The sequence below is a fragment of the Nothoprocta perdicaria genome, unplaced genomic scaffold (genome assembly GCF_003342845.1).
Source record: "Nothoprocta perdicaria isolate Ctin4 unplaced genomic scaffold, notPer1 scaffold_223, whole genome shotgun sequence".
NCBI classification, from domain to species: domain Eukaryota; kingdom Metazoa; phylum Chordata; class Aves; order Tinamiformes; family Tinamidae; genus Nothoprocta; species Nothoprocta perdicaria.
This window is the reverse complement of record NW_020455431.1, coordinates 340,315-356,511: the sequence shown is the minus strand read 5'-3', so window position 1 is coordinate 356,511 and position 16,197 is coordinate 340,315. Positions and strand designations below refer to the sequence as shown.

The 16,197-nt window shown below is 37.7% G+C and overlaps 1 protein-coding gene across 1 annotated transcript in view; it reads left to right on the top strand.

The window, feature by feature from the left end:
* JAG2 (jagged 2) overlaps positions 1–16,197 on the top strand; it is a 62,763-nt gene that overhangs the window by 22,586 nt on the left and 23,980 nt on the right. Inside the window, exons 3-4 of the mRNA XM_026039230.1 lie at positions 5,798–6,052; positions 7,088–7,148. Of these exons, the coding sequence (XP_025895015.1) occupies positions 5,798–6,052; positions 7,088–7,148 (316 nt within the window). The remainder of the gene's footprint in view (positions 1–5,797; positions 6,053–7,087; positions 7,149–16,197) is intronic.

Below are 16,197 nucleotides of genomic sequence, written 5' to 3'. Positions count from 1 at the left end.
GCTAATGGGATGTTGTCTGTGCTGTATAATTGCACTTGAAATTTTCTTTGGTTTACTTATAGCTGCATTCTGTGGCAACTGCAGTAAGCATTCTTATACCACATAAAAACTGTTTTCACCATATAAGTATTGTGAATAATGGTGAGATTCCTTCTTAAGTTGCTTCTTCTGTAGTATTGAAAACAATCTCATGCTTTTGTCTAGATATTAACACTGTATCAGAGCAGGGCTATCAGTGTTGTGAAGGACAAGCAAGGGCAGAGTATAAAAATCATGTGAATATGTTGATTACTGTATGGCTGGTGGTATAGGACAGCTTGAACATACTGTTTGGTAATAGCTTGCAAACTGATTTCTCAGCATAATCAATGCTTGACTTTGATGTTACATAAAATTCAGCCTCTGGTTGTTCCTAATGGAGGATTATTTAATTTCACCTGGGATCAATTTAGAGGATGATAATGGGCATTAAAAGTAGTGAAGATTTATCTTCCAGATCATCCTCTTTGTTTACTTATTGCTTCTGTTTCCTGCTGCTTCACTACCTCATTGACCATCTTTATCAAGATGCCTCAAGAGGGGGAAAAAAGGCAATGTTAAATTGATATTTCACTGAACATTAAGGCTACATTAGAGCTTTAAGGCCTTTTTTCTTGAAAATTGGGAGCAATCTTACTTGCATCTTCCCTGACAGATTGCCTAACATATTCTTGTTTCCAGTAATGGGCAGAGCAGCAGTGCATTTGTAGTTTGTGCCTCTCAGCCCTCCCTCTGTGAGGATTAAACTTCTCTTGTCTTGTTGCTCAACAGTCCTCTAAGTCTTCTCTGATTAATATGCCTTCTTCACATCTCTGGTAATTCATGTTGCTGCAAACTTTACAGGTGGTCTGCAGCCTTCTTGAATGGCAGTTTCCAAAGTTGGACGTAATATTCAAAATAAGATTTTATTTTTTTTATACTGAGCAGAGTAAGCCTGTATCTTGGAGTAAGTTTAGCTGTACTGTACAGCAGTACTTTGCAGACTTCCTGCAGGGGATTGGAGTTGAAAGATGTCTCYGTATTTAATTGGTCAATCTTGATTTAAGAAATTATTAATAATATTTGAGAACTGTTTGAGAAGCAGCACTCTTCTAATGCTATGATTGCATCCTAGAATCTGCAGAATCTTCTTGTAAATTTATAGCTTTAAAACTCCAAATTCCTATTTAAGTAAGTTTCATAAAGGAAGGATCATTTTAATTTTGCATGAAGAGCTTTTTTTTTTTTAATTTCTTTTTTTTTAAACACAACTTTGTTAAAGCAATCTTACTTGCACTGATTTAGGGCTTCTGCTCCTGGCCCTCCACCCCAACCTTAAGGACAATGTGGTTAAAAAGTAAAGCTTTTTTTTGGAAGCCTGTTGGGCTCTCTCCTTCAATTAGCAGTTTCCATGAACTAAAGAAATCCATCTCAGTTTTGGATTGCAGTTTCTTAGGTGGATGGTGTGTGTGTGTAAGAGTGCTCTTGACAGGGAGATCTACAGTAGGTTTTCCTATGTGGTTCTTTGACAGCGTGCAAGGACACTCTGTGCTTCTTCAAGGAGTGCTGAGCAGGAGAAAGGAGTGTATCAGGCTAAAAAGGGGCTATATGGCCTGTTTTTCAGAGGGAAGGACACTGCCTGCGTCTTGAAACAGTGAGAACAGCTCTGGCAAGCAGAACTCCTCACCATATACCGAGCACTAAGTTGATTTCTGGCTCAGGTTACATGTGTCTTGCTTCTGTTGCCACTGTACACTGTAAGAAAGCTTAATCAAAGTAATGGCCAAAGTATGTTTATAAAGTGATTCCAAAGCCAGATTTTGCTTTCCTTTAATGGGGATGAGTGGGGTATAAAATATGCAAGAGTTCTTCAGTCACTTTTGATGTAAAAGGACTGGACTTGATAGTAAGCATGAAAAAAAAAAAAAAGAAAAAATGAGACTTTGAGCAATTTGRAGGTTTTAGAACAGTAATTTCATTTCTGTGTGTGTACTAGTGTCCTGTTTTTTTAAATTGCATGAAGATAAAAGTTGACAGATTCATGAAGTAAGTCTCCTAAGAACATTGTCATTTTTTTCTGTATTTGTCTCAAAATACGAAAAATAAGAAGTGTTTAATACAGATTTCTAAACAGCTCCTGTGCTTTCTCCGTCCTCTGCAGCAGAGTTGGCAGGACACACAACGGAGCCATCAGCTTGAAGGGAAGGTTGTGGCAGTGTAACATTACCAGTTGTTTGGTTTGTGAGGGTAGAGGGAGGGGGGGAAAGGGCACTGGCTTAGATGGAAAATCATAATAAAGGGCCTGGTCTCTATCATCTGTCACGGTAGTTCACACTACTTTCCAGGTAAGTCAGACTTAGTCATACRGCAGAGGTCTTGGCACTGTCTCACCCAGTGCTCCCGCTTGGAAGCAACTTGCATCTTTGACTCTTTGCCGTGGAGATGCTGTGATCAGTGTCACCTTTATGTTAGTCTGTAGGAGTCTAATATCTCTCATGGCCTTAAGGTGCTTGAAGGATGCTAAATACAGTGTTCTTCCTTAGGTAGGCACCTGCTGTCTACTTCTACATGAAATTTATATGCTACTGTGTGTTTCATCTTGCAAGTAGCTTAAAGCCTCACTCTTCTATTGCCCTGTAAAAAGCTTTTAATATGAATGTCTGACCCCTGCTAAAACTTAGTGGGCTCATGAATGGTGTAGTTATCTGAATAAATGCAGTCATAGCTCCTGAATGCAGACTTATGATTAAAACACTATAGATGCAAATTCTAAAGATCGGGTATGTTGGGAAGTTTAACTTAAGTGCTTACACCATCATCTACTTTCTATTTTTCTGGAGAGGCTTATAGAAAGCTTCTTAAATAGGGCAAAGTAGCCTTAGCTCCTGAAAAAAGGAAAGACAAAAAGGTAGTGTGCTGCCTTTTCTATTTTTTAACCAGTTATTAGATGAATTGAGTCATAGAATYGTAGAATCTTTAAGGTTGGAAGGGACCTTTAGAGATCGTCTAGTCCAACCTCCTTGAACACCTTGCTCATTATCTTTATTGAATGCTAGAAATACCATTGTGYGAGTTGCAAAGGGCAATTTTGGTGGTTACCCACTTGCAGGGAGCAAACTTGTCTCATCCAGAGTTGAATGCTAGACAGTGATTATCTTAAACACTGACACTGGGGGGAAGGAAGGAGGAACCTTGGCATACATGTTCCTCACTACAGTTACAGATATCTCTGGAGGATAAACCTTGTACTTGTGATTTAACTTTTGAAGTAAAGCAGAATCTCTTATTCTAATACTACTTGCGTATTAAGAATCTGCCATTGGAAACTAGATAGCTGAGAATTGATGGTGCCTTTCGTAGTTCAAGGTAAATTTGTCTTGCTTATTTAGGCTATTAACTGCCATTTTTGCTGACACATAATAGAGAAAGAACTCTGAAGAACAGGAGCACATTCTTTTCAAAGGAGTTTGTCAAGATAGTTTCAAGACTATCTGTTAAATTATTTTTCTACCTTTTCTGCCTTGGGTATCAAGATGACTATTCTGTATATTTGCTATAGCTGTAATGCTTATTCCTGTTCAACTGAGTCTGAATCTGTGTTAGCCTTGGGATGTTTGATAAGACTTGTATTGCATAAGCCACTCCGTTATTCTCAGAACTTGTTCTTCAATTCATCTGGTGGCTTTTGAGGAAACCATTCTGGTGTGTATGGCARCAATGGCCACACAGCCTTTTCCATGAGCCTGCTGCTTGTATCTAGAAAATGTTTCTGTAATGCACATTTGTCCAATTTCTCAGCCATTCCATGATTCAGCTAGTTTTTCACCAAGATTTTCAGGTCAATAATCAATAGAGTAGAATCAGATTATAAAAGGATGGTGAATCTAATTGTGAGGCTCTTAAAGGTGTCTGGTATTATGATTGGTCTCTTGTTCAGGTAGTGTTGTGCACGCCGGTTTTTCTAGCTTCCAACTTGCCTGCCCTGCCACTGACCATGTGCTGCTGGCTGACAGAAGTTACAGGTTAAAGAATATGGGTAAAGACTTTAATGTGTATGTCTAGCCATAATTTGTATTATGGAAACTAGTCTAGACAAATACAAATTGCAGCCTTTGCATGGATACTACCACTTATTCCAGCAGAGAAATATTTTGAGTTCTTTAATATTAGTGAAGAATCTTTCAATGCTTAATTTAAAACATAGCCTTTTTTGTTCAGTATTCTTTCATTTTAAGAGGAAAATGTTTTTATAGTAGCAGCAAGCTTGAAATACAATGTTAAATGAAATGTTTTGGCCCTACGAAGCATTTCTGTAGCTTTCATTTTCTTTTGATGTTGGAATGACTGAAAATGGTCACTTGAACGCTTTTACATACTGAAGGAGGTGCAGCTTTGGTAGCAGGTGCACAGGATAATTCTACACAGTTTCTAACTCTCCTGGATGTGAAACAATCAATATTCAATTTTATCTTCCAAAACTGTTAGATTAATGACATCTATAAGGTAAACACATACACTGTACTTCATGAAATTTGTTATGGTGATCTAATATTACTTGCTGCCAGTGGGTTCTATGTTGTATTATTAATAATAGGAAATTGAGACTTTATCTCACTACCTGCATAGCTCCTTGCTATGTATTCCTTTGCTGCTTTATTTCTTTCACTAGGAATTTTTGAGTGGTTAGTGCCTAAAGAAAATGGATAATGAAGCTGTTCCCTGGCAATACAATAGCTATTTATTAAATAAATGTTAAATTAATGCATACAGTTGCAGCAACCACCCAGAGTTCCAGCTACAGCTTGTAGTCACCTGGAAGAGCACTTTCAGTTGAATGTTACGTGCTTGAATAGCAGGTAACTGAATGATCTTCTAGTACTGAACCTTCAGTATCAAAAATGAGATGTATATGAATACAAAAAATGGATAGACAAAAGACAGATGTCTATAATCCTGTCTGCTGAGTAAATTCACTGTGTACTTCAGGTTTCAGATGAGGCTGCCACTGGCTGCCTTGCCTCTGTCTATGAGGTCTATGAGGGCAAGGCAGGAAGGTCCTTATAGTGCAACAGTGACTGTAGATMGTGCAGTTCCCTGGGGAAAAGGATAAGCAGAATATGGAGCTGGGAATGGGCCATGGATAATTCTGTCATTACTTGTGTTTGCTATTTTGTATAAGAAATACACTGAATAACAAGAATTTTGATCTACTACTTTGTTTAAGGATATCTTGCCTTTAAATTTACAGTAAAAAATGGTGAATAATCTGATTTATGTAAATAATATAATTCTCCTTGAGCACTTACTATTGCGTAGMGATTTTGCAACAATTAACTGACTTGAACTGTGTGCTTTTTTCTGCTTCTTTTCTAAAGCCTRCTTCCAGCAGACAATTCCTATACTAATACTTCACTAGATTATTCAAACTTTGCAATTTTGAGAAGAAAAGGGAGGCAAAAGCTTCAAATCAAGATAAATCTGTTGGTTGTCAGCATATGGGTGTGGTGCATTTGGCTACCTTGAAAAATAAGCTGTTTCCTATGGATTATGTTCCAGGGATTTTTTTCATATTTCCTTTGGGACGCTTTTAAATTGGCCTTCCTGTAATGAACTTTGCAAGGCAGAGGAAAAGTCAGTTATACAGTAGATCTTTATCATCTTAACATTTTCTTTACTATGTCCTTCTCTTAACCAGTTGAGTGCTTTTGATTTTTCCTGCATGGTAGCAAACTGCTAAATCAGACCAAAAGCTTTTGAAATTACCTTTTTTTTTTATTAGGTGAAAACTTGCTGATTGAACGAGTGGCATATGCTGGCATGATCAACCCAGAAGATCGATGGAAGACACTACAATTTAATGGCCCTGCTGTGCATTTTGAAGTGCAAATAAGAGTGAAATGTGATGAAAATTACTACAGTGCTCTGTGCAACAAATTTTGTGGCCCTCGAGATGATTTTGTTGGTCACTATACATGTGATCAAAATGGAAACAAAGCCTGCATGGAAGGTTGGATGGGAGAAGAATGTAAACAAGGTAGTATTGTTTGTTTTGTTTTAGATTAGCCGTGATATTAATATAATAGATATAATACTGCTCTTGGTATTTTTTCTTGAGTTAGTACCATAACACCAAATACAGTTTTAGCACATACAGATATCCTCCTTTAAGCCCTAGACTTTGTCAAAACATAGGTATAGCTAAACCTTTCATCTTACCTTCCARTAGGTCTGGAAAAAGACATTTAAACAGCTAAATGTTCTACCTGCATGGAACAAACTCGTTCTCTGTGTTAAGGGTGAAACCCAGGGCAGAATACAATGTTGTTCTTGATGATTGCAGTGTGGAATAAGCAACAAGTTGGGGAGCTGAAATAGTGAAATGTCCTACTAGTTAACATCATCCTAGACTGTTTGTCTTCAAAGCAAAATGATGTATTATGGCCAGTGATGAAAGGCTTTACTGAGCAGTTCACTATTAGCACTTCTCTAGATTTTTCAAATTCTGTAGAAATGCTCTTGTAACACTACTTAAAATGAAGAGTTGTTTAATGTACGCAAAGCTGAAAGGTTTTTGATAGCCGTTAATGCAAACAAAAGTTCAAGTGCAAYGTTCGTTTCAATGTACCAGTAATCTCCAATCAAATCTCTTTATATTTTATCCTTGGTCTCAGTGAGTAATTAATGCTAAAATTACTTGACATTCTCTTCTGTGTATCGAGGGTTCTTGTTTTTGTGTTTCTTCAGTAAAATCTTGTTAATGACGAGAAAACAAAGCTGGAGATTTCTGTCTTCGTATCAGTCTAATGAGTTTAAACTATGCCCAAGAAATACTTGATTTCTTTTGCACTGAGAAGCTGCCTTAGGTTATTTTCATAAACAGTGAAATGAGGYTGTGTTTTGCAAAAATAGCTAGTAAGAAGCTATGAGTTTTGACATATCCTGAAAAGCAGTTAACTGTACACAAGCAATGTCTAGATTACTCCACAAAAGTCCTTGCTGAAGAGTTTCAGATGGTTGTTTTACCTTGCTGCCTGGACCACTTGAAGTGTAATCCTTTTTCTATTTACAGCTGTATGTAAACAAGGATGTAATTTGCTCCATGGGGGCTGCAGTGTACCTGGGGAATGCAAGTAAGACTGCATGCTTTATTTATTTATACCTTCGTTTTAAATGAGTGCTGATTTTTCTAGTTTTTTTCATATGTACAAATACTTTTAAATGGTCTCCTTTAGAGGAAAGTGGTCTGCATAGAAACATGTATGAAAGTAGATATCAAGTGTATTTCACATGTGAGAATTTGTATATGCTTCATGCCATTTCATAATCCTCTTCTCCTTTTGTGTTTATGTAATGGAACAGATTTGCTTCACATAATCCAAAATTAAGCCTTTGTCAAAAAAGGAGCCTTTTTTCCCCAAATCCCTAGGTGCTAAAAATACAGTATGTATATTTTTTTAATYTTGCTTATCTGTTTTCTCTATATTCTTTTCCTTAAAGCTCATTATTTTTAGGAGTGGGCTGTCCTGACTAGGAAATGCTCTCTCTAATATAGTACCCAATATGCATAATATCAAAGTATAATGAAGTAAACTTAATATTTCRTTTTCTTGTTTTTGTTTTCTTTCTCAGCTTCCCCAAAAGTAATGGAGATAAATAGTAACACCAACCTAAACAGTGTCCCAAGTGAAGGTTTTTAGGTCTTTTTTCCAGTCCCTAAGTGTGAGACACAGAATTAAGTATTCTTTTAACTCTAAGGAAATTGTAGTAGTATCTCCGGTAGAGTGGAGTTAACTTCACTTTGTAAAAGCTCTATTTTCCAACACAGTAGGTCAAGGGGAGATGGTATTACTTCTGTGCTGGATATTGAATGGGACAGGTTTATTTGCATATATGTGTAAGTTTGACCCTCGTGCGAGTCTTTCAATATGTGTGTGTTTTATGTGTTGTTTTTTGTTTAACTATCAGCATAAAAGTGGATTTGTATGGTTGTTTCTTAATAGGTTGTACTATATTTTCTCTCCGGTAATTGTGAAATTTGTCTGKCTGTCAGAACTCCTAAGAGTTGACAAATACATCCTTTGATGAATCAAACTGTGACAGCTTGAGGCAATTTTGCTTCATCTTTTTACTAGAGACTACTAGTGGCAGAAATGGTGTGCAGGTTGCTTATTTCAAAGTACAGCTGAAGAAGTTAGGTTTGGGTTGAAACACTGATTTATGAGCTGTAGAAGCTGAGATGCGAACAGGTCCCACACTACCTGACAGTCAGAAGGTTCAAGTGGCAAATAATGGAAAAGAAGTTCTAAATCATTACACTCATGGTTATGTCCTTTTGGAATTCAAGGAARTTTTGATTTGGAGGAAAGAAGAAATTTAGTGTTCCACATGGGCTGTATGCTGCATGCCTTGTTTCTGTTTCTTGAGCACCCAAGTCAATGCAATAATGCATCAGTGGTCAGCAGGTATAAGAAAAGTATTGGTCTTTTTACATGGATCTTCTGGTTTCCACTGTTCCAAAGACTCTGAGTCAATTCTTTAAAAGTATTGTTTAACTTGAGCTTGGAAGCTGATGTTACAAGTATCTTTGGCTTGCATGATATAATGTACTTAGATTTGTATTAGAAATAGAGATTGTAGCTCAAATGGCCAGTATTATCTGAAGAAAAAATAATGCTGAACTAAATAAGCAAGGCCTACAGACAAGACCTTTAATCTTCAGCAGTACACAAGAAGCTTTTATAGCTGCTATTATAACTGCTCTTCGGTTCTACAAAAATACAATCCAGATCCCTTCGTCCAGGTTTTTGGAGAATTCCAATTGTCCTTTAACAAGTGAAAGAAATGTCCTCTCTCCTCCCCTTCCATTGATTCAGAAGGAAAATGAAAATGTGAAGAAAAATATGGGTGTGATATATATGGAAATCTACTAGTGCTAATAGCCTACTTGATTGCCCAACTCTGCAACTGCCTTTATGCATGGAAAAACTGTCTCTGTCTTTAACTTGTATGAACATGCAGATAAGCCCTGGTTCTGAGCCTACAGCCTGACTCTCGTAGTGAGGATCTACCCTCTACGCGGTGACATTCCAGGCTAATTTAGAGCAAGTTTTGGATTAAAGGCTCTACCAAAAGCAGGGTGTAACCTTAGCTAAATAATTGGATGCTACTGATGACTGATATGTCATTAGCTGTCACTGAAGCCTTATCTGTGGGGCAAATTTGTGGGCATCTGATCTTGAAAATGTGGAATTTGTTGAGGKTTTATGGTAGAAATGAAAAATAAGACATTTCAAGACAGTCTGATCTAGGAAATTATTTTTGTGGTATTGCTGCATCTAGGTGATAGGGATCTTGTTATGGTACAGGAAGGTCAGAAGAAATAATTAACRTTGAATATCTCAAGGAAGAAAAAGCAGTTCAGATGAATCTGGCTAAGATGAGAAATTAATGCCTGTGCCTTTTGAAATATTTTTTAATTAAAAATAAAAATATCCGTGCTTGAATCTGTACAGTCTTTTTAGCCTGAAGTGGCGGACTCGGTGGTCTTAACTGATTTTAACCCAGAAGGAGTGCCAAAAAAGCACTACTAAACTATTGAGTGCTGTGTATCTGCTTGTTTTTGTTTTTCTGTGTATGTTCTGGCACCTTTTGAGCTACTTTCTTAAATCCCATTGGTTTATAAAGGACAGGATGAAGGTTGATCTAATGTCTTATAAGCAGCTTAGGCCCAATCATCTTATGAAATCGCAGTGAGCATAAAGTCACAAGTGACCRTCTCCTTCCTTCATTAAAACTGCTGACTGTTATGTTTGGTACCGCTCTTAAGTTGTCAGGCCTAATTGCTTGATCTTTTGCGTCAGTGTGAACCATATTGGGATGGGGATGACAAAAGTGTATGTACGCCTTGTATCTGTGGTACATTGTCACATTCTTACCAGATTTCCAAAGTCTTACCTGCTTTTTCTTTTRTCTTTGCCTGAATTTCTCCCACAATCTAATAAAAGGGCCAAATTCCTAATTCCACTCATTTAGTCAGTTATATCTCTATAGACCTATAGTGAGAACTAGATTACCTCCTAAGATGTTTAAAATGYGTTTTGTAAGTGTGGTTCAATTTCTCTAGAATATGTAGACTAACTGGAACAAGTTAGAAATGGGATTTTTAACAATCTTCTAGTGTTCAGTTTGCATGAATTCACAAAGCCAATAGTTTAAGACTTCTGAAATAAATTGTTTAATCTCTCTGCAGTTTTGAAGTATCTTACTCTAGAATGACTTTTGAACTAATGAGACAAAYTTGGTTTTAGTGTTGACAATTTTGTAACTCTTACTGCTTATCTTAGGCTAATACTTAAAGGATTATTTCTTTTAACTGGAAGTGTCTACAAGTATTATAAGGTTCATCCCAAGAGCCCAAGGCTCCTATTTTTTCAGTATTTTAACAGATGTAAGGTCAAAATTGTCCTGTATTTCAGAATGTCTGCCCAACTACCTGGATAGGTTAGGAATAATAGTGTTCTAGAAATCCTTCGTATTCTTCTCCGATTAAAAAGAAGACTTCTGTAGTTTTCTTTTTGGGTAGGAGACCAACCAGTACATGTTTGGCTTCTGTCTTGAAGATTCAAATAGCAGGAAACTGTTTTAAAAAAGAAAAAAAAACTTTTTGTAAAAAAATATTCTTTATAGATAGGTATACTTTGAGTCAATTCAATGAGTATATTTTCCAAATAGACCATAAGGTAAAAAGGTAGGAAACTTCAAAACTAAGTCAGAATCAAATTCCAAAAGAACTTTGAAACAAATATTTCATTTCTAAACATTTAAAAGATGCTCACAGATAAATCACTGGCTAACTAGGACTTGCCGAAAGCAGATCTAAACCTGCTATTTGCTCCAGAATGGCTAGTCATGGTGAGAAGCCAGCTAAGTTCATCTGAAGAGCAATCTGGAAGTGGCTTTTGTTAGAGCAGGATATTCTGTCCTGTCACACTTGGTCACTTCAGTTAGTGCCATCTTGGTCTGTTTTCACCTGGAAAATATTGAGTGCGCTGTTGACATTGCATCATCTTAGGTTAGCTCAGCTTAACCTAGGAGAAACCTGGTTCGTGTGCTCCAGAACAGCTCTGTGAAGTGAATGAGCACACCATGAACGGGAATCATCAGGCAGCTTCAAAAGCATGCTCCTGATCTGGATTAATGCAATGCAAGCACACCTTACAGGCACAGGGTAACAAGAAACTTCTAACCGTGTGYTCTGGGTAAAAAATGTTGAACTATCCCTCCAAATCATCTCCACAAAACTCGAAACGGAGCAAGAATTAGAGCTTTCTATGGATTCCCTTATTAGAGCAGAAATTAGTTTTGTAGGGAGAGATTTGTGTCTTTTGATTTGGCAAGAACTTTGGGTAGTGGGGGGGAAAAAAGCAGACAAACTTTCAGGTAAATGAAGAATTTGGTTTCATTAATGAACATCTTTTTATCTTCCTATTCACTAAATGGCTGTTTCAGAGGTAGGAAAGTGGAAAAAGCATTTCTGTGATCTTATGCTAGCTATAGTACTGAACGTGGATGCTCACAGTTCTTGGATCTTCTTCTAGCAGTTGGACCCTATCTCTGACTGCAGTGCAACAATTAAACTCTTAAAAGATTGAGCAGACTTTCTTATAGCTATTTTAAGTAAATAGCTAATATAAAGCTATTGTTCTGGCCTATGCAACACCATCCTGTGCACGTCATCAGAAAATTTAGTGGTTTTCCATTTAAGACAGCTATTTCTCCCCCACCCCTGAATGATGCATTTTGCTTCTGTTCTTAATGTCACTGTTTTGCTTCATTTTCCTGTGTTGACTGTTTTGGCTACAACGTATAATTGAAGTCTATGCAGAAGAAGCTCCCTCTGAGAATCACAGAATCACAGAATATTTAAGGTTGGAAGGGACCTCTACAGATCATCTAGTCCAACCTTCCTGCTCAAGCAGGCACACCTAGAGCATGTGGCACAGGGTGGCATCCAGGCGGGTTTTGAAGACCTCCAGAGTAGGAGACTCCACAACCTCCCTGGGCAGCCTGTTCCACTGCTCTGTCACCCTAACAGTAAAGAAGTTGCTCCTCACCTGGAGACGGAACTTCTTRTGCTTCAGYTTGTGGCCATTACCCCTCGTCCTRTCGCTGGCCACCRGTGAGAACAGCTTGTCCCCTTCCTCCCTGCATTCTCCCTTCCTSAACTTATACATATTAATCATATCCCCTCTGAGCYGTCTCTTCTCCAGAGAAAACAGGCCCAGCTCACTCAGCCTCTCTTCRTACRAGAGRTGTTCCATTCCCTTAATCATCCKGGTTGCYCTTCTCTGGACCCTCTCGAGAAGCTCCACGTCCCTCTTATACTGGGGAGCCCAGAACTGCACACAGTAAAGAAAGTCTGTTTAAAAATTATGTGTGTAAATAGTATAGCACAATGATGTTTACTTCTGCCTCAGTAGAATCTGCAAGAACTGCAGTGCGTGTAGGCAGTGATAGTTAGACTAGTATCACCCTACCTATATTCTCCTTAGTCTTTATATATATATATATATATATATATATGTAGAGCCTTATATATATATTTATAAAATCTTAGGTTTTGTGTTTTGACTCATACCTAAGTAATAGTTTTGATTTCCTTCAGGCTTTGGGCTGTTAAGGTATCTGCTCGTGCATTAATTGTCAGCAAAACTCTGTAGCTAGAACAGAGTGTATTTAGGTCTGTAACAGTTATTCTGGCATACTATGAGCCTTCTGGTAGTGTTAGGCTCACTAGATCAGGGGTTAGATGAGACCTATGATGCATATTAGCTTAGATGAAATTTCTGCACAAAATGTTCATTACTTCAAAATAACAAGAACAAGATTAAACCAGGAGAATAAACTGAGAGCTGTGTAAAACAGCTGAGTTGATAAAAGTTCACCATTAAGTACTATTAACTCTTGTTATATAATTAGTGTCTTCCTTTTGGATAATAAGGAATTAATCATGAAGGGTGCTGAGGGACCCGAATTTTCAGACCATCAGGAGCTGAGTACACTTCACTTTTCCAGATCACTTCCATAACTGCCATTGTAGGATTTATCATACAATGTGGAGTTAAAAGTACTTATAAAGGCTTTTTTAGTCCCATCTCCTACCTGAAGTAGATCTAGTTAGACCAGGTTTCTTGGGCTCTCATGCTTACATATATATATATATATATACACACACACACATATATATATATATAAAAAAAATACACAGACACACACTGTTAATATACCAGTTTATGCGTAGCAGTGCAGGATCTTTTGAGTACTTTGGCTATCTGACTTAAAAAAMCAAATTTAAGCCTAACTTTCACTACATAACCTAACACAAACTTTCTTGTAGGAAAGCAAGGGTCAGTGTTGTCTTTCCTTAGTTCATAGAAAATGCAAGCCCTTTAAAATATTTTTTTCCTTACGGAACTATACCGGTGCCACTTTAATAATATTCAAATATTAATGCCCTAGGAAAGACAAGAAAAAAAAGCCTTTTACCATTTTTCTTTTTTGTCCCAATACTCTTGCTTATGAACGTCTAGAATCATTGGACATRATCATAATGACAGGTGCTTCTGCAGGATTTCTTGGTATTGGATTTACTTCTTTACRAACATGCTCCCTTCCATAGCTAGAGAAGCTTTTTTTCTTCTCTTGGAAATAATTCGTTTMAAGCTGCACTTGCTTATTGTAACCCAGTGTGCATTATGAATTATTTCAGTTTATCTAATTGTTGATAAAAATAGTGGTCTTTTCCTGCACAGTTGCAGTTCCTGTGATCTCAAAACTGAAATGCTATCTAGAGGCTTTGCTAATGTTAATTCCCTGCCATACCCCTTGCACCCAGCCTTGTATTTAAATTCGGATTTCTTGTTGCCATCAGAGTCCCTCAAAGAAAACAGGGAGCTCTGAGGCATATCTGTAGAACTATTAGATCTTTTCTTAAAGTGCTTCATATGAAAACTTCTAGTAATTTTTCCCCTATCCCTATTGCATTCCCTTTGTGTTGGTCCTGACCTGAAGGGACACTTCAGCCTGAGAGCAGATGCCCGCTTATAGTTTGACTTTTTGTCAGGAAGTCACAAAACTGTAGCAGTCTATTTATGGTAGCTCCTTTTGTACTGCTAATAACCCAGTAAAGGCTAAGATTAAGCCGGCTCTGGCTTTGTTTTGCGCTTGTGGCTCTAAAGATGAGCTGGAGGCAATGAAGTCAGTAGAGGGGAAGGACAGAGGAAGTAGAATCTTGATTCCTATAAGAATTTTCTTTGTTCGTGAACAATGGGAATCCCTCATATGATTGCTCTAAATTTGGCTTTCTTATTTTTCAGATCTGAAAAATATGGGATTGTAGAAACTTCCAGYGAATTATTCCCACTGAAGGGGGGAGGAGAAGTAACTGTAGTTCACCATGAGCTGCAATAGCAGTTTCCTTTAGGCTTCGGTGCAAACAGCCACTGCTTGAAAAGGCATTCTCTGTTTCCTACGTTTAGTTCCCTTTGTGTTTGTACCTTCTGAGCTTCTCATGCTGGATTCTTAACCCCTCTTTCCTCTTGTGTTTTGACCAGATTTTTCTTACAAACTGTAAAATGCCCGTTTCTAAATCGCTTTCACTTTGATCGCGTATTACTCCTAGGAGCGAGCTGAAATCCATGTAAACATTGTCTTCCAAGAAGGAAGTGGAATTAAAGCTGTTCTAGCACCTGCTAATGTAGGATGCGACCAGGCTTCCTCTTCAGGCGGAAATCCTAATTTATTCTTCCTCGTAAACTGCGGCCTGATCAGCTTACCACATAGTAACCTTTTGACTTGTAAACACAGTGTTCCTTTGCTTGGGCTGCTTTTAGGCCCTGGAAGTGATTTCCCAAGGGATTATTGGTAACTTAACTTCAACTGTAAACTTTGTTTCCATTGAATATCATGAACATGGAGTAACCCTTTCCTACTAAACTAATTTTAATGCATGCTGGAGCATACATTTGGATTGAAGGAGGTGCCAAAATGCCTTTAAAATTTGGGTTGCATTGCCCCTTTTTTTTTTTTAAACCCTCAATCACCAATGCAGTTTTAAAGAAACTTGTTACCATTCGATATGGAAAACACATTGGAGTTATTCTGATTATCTGCTTTGTGATGCAAGATTTTCAGCCCTTTGAAAAAGCTTGCTGTGTGTGGGTGGGGAGTTAGCTTTGGCTGGGATAGTCATGCTGAATCACTGGCATTAGTGTGAAGCTTGGCATGGATGGAGGTTTGGGCCGGGGCCAGTAACAGTGAGTTATAGTGCTTTTTAATGTTTAATACCAGCCCCTGAAAAGATTCTCTGTCCCTGAGAAGGAAGGAAGGGATCACGTTCAGCAGGAGAAGTATTTGTTTCCCCTTGGTGCTAATAAAGAAGGGAAAGCTGCTCCTGGAGTTGGGCATGTTCTGCAGGCTGCTGACAATGTCCCTTATATAAGAGATCACAGGCCCCAAACTACGTACACAGCTGAGGCCATAATCCCTGCATCCCAGCCGTGAGATTTTGGATAATGGGGAGATAGGGAGACTAAGAATTTGAGGTAGTTTGTGCAGAAAATCATCTTATTRCAAACACTGCATTTAGATTCCTTCCCCCTAAATGAAGAGCAGAAATTTAAATAAGGAATCTTTCAATTTTGATAATGTGCTCCCAGTATAAGCATCTTCTGGGTATTGCCGCTGCTTACCGAAACAGTGGAAAGAAATTAATTCACAAGGAATAGATTCCTAGCTTATATTCTGTTTTTTTTCTCCCCACTCCCTTCAGACTTCAGAATTTAGCCTTTTAAATTCAAGGCATGTTCATTATATAATAGCAACATTATTTTAACAAGTAGAGTTGCCTTTCTGATGCTTCTTTTTCTAGGCATTCAGTCTCATATCTGCATCGCATATGTGTCTCCAGCCCCCTTCCAATGCATTTTCATGCATCTCTTTGTTGCTAGTATTCCTCTTAATTGGTTAATAGGAGAGCCTCTTAAAAGAACAAGCAGAACTTTTGTTTTCCTCTTTGATGTGATGATAGCTAACAAAGCAAGCTTGACTACTATTTTTGATTAAAATATGTATTTGAAATAGTCTTTTTTTGCCTTTTTTTTTTTTAGATTTCAATGCTTT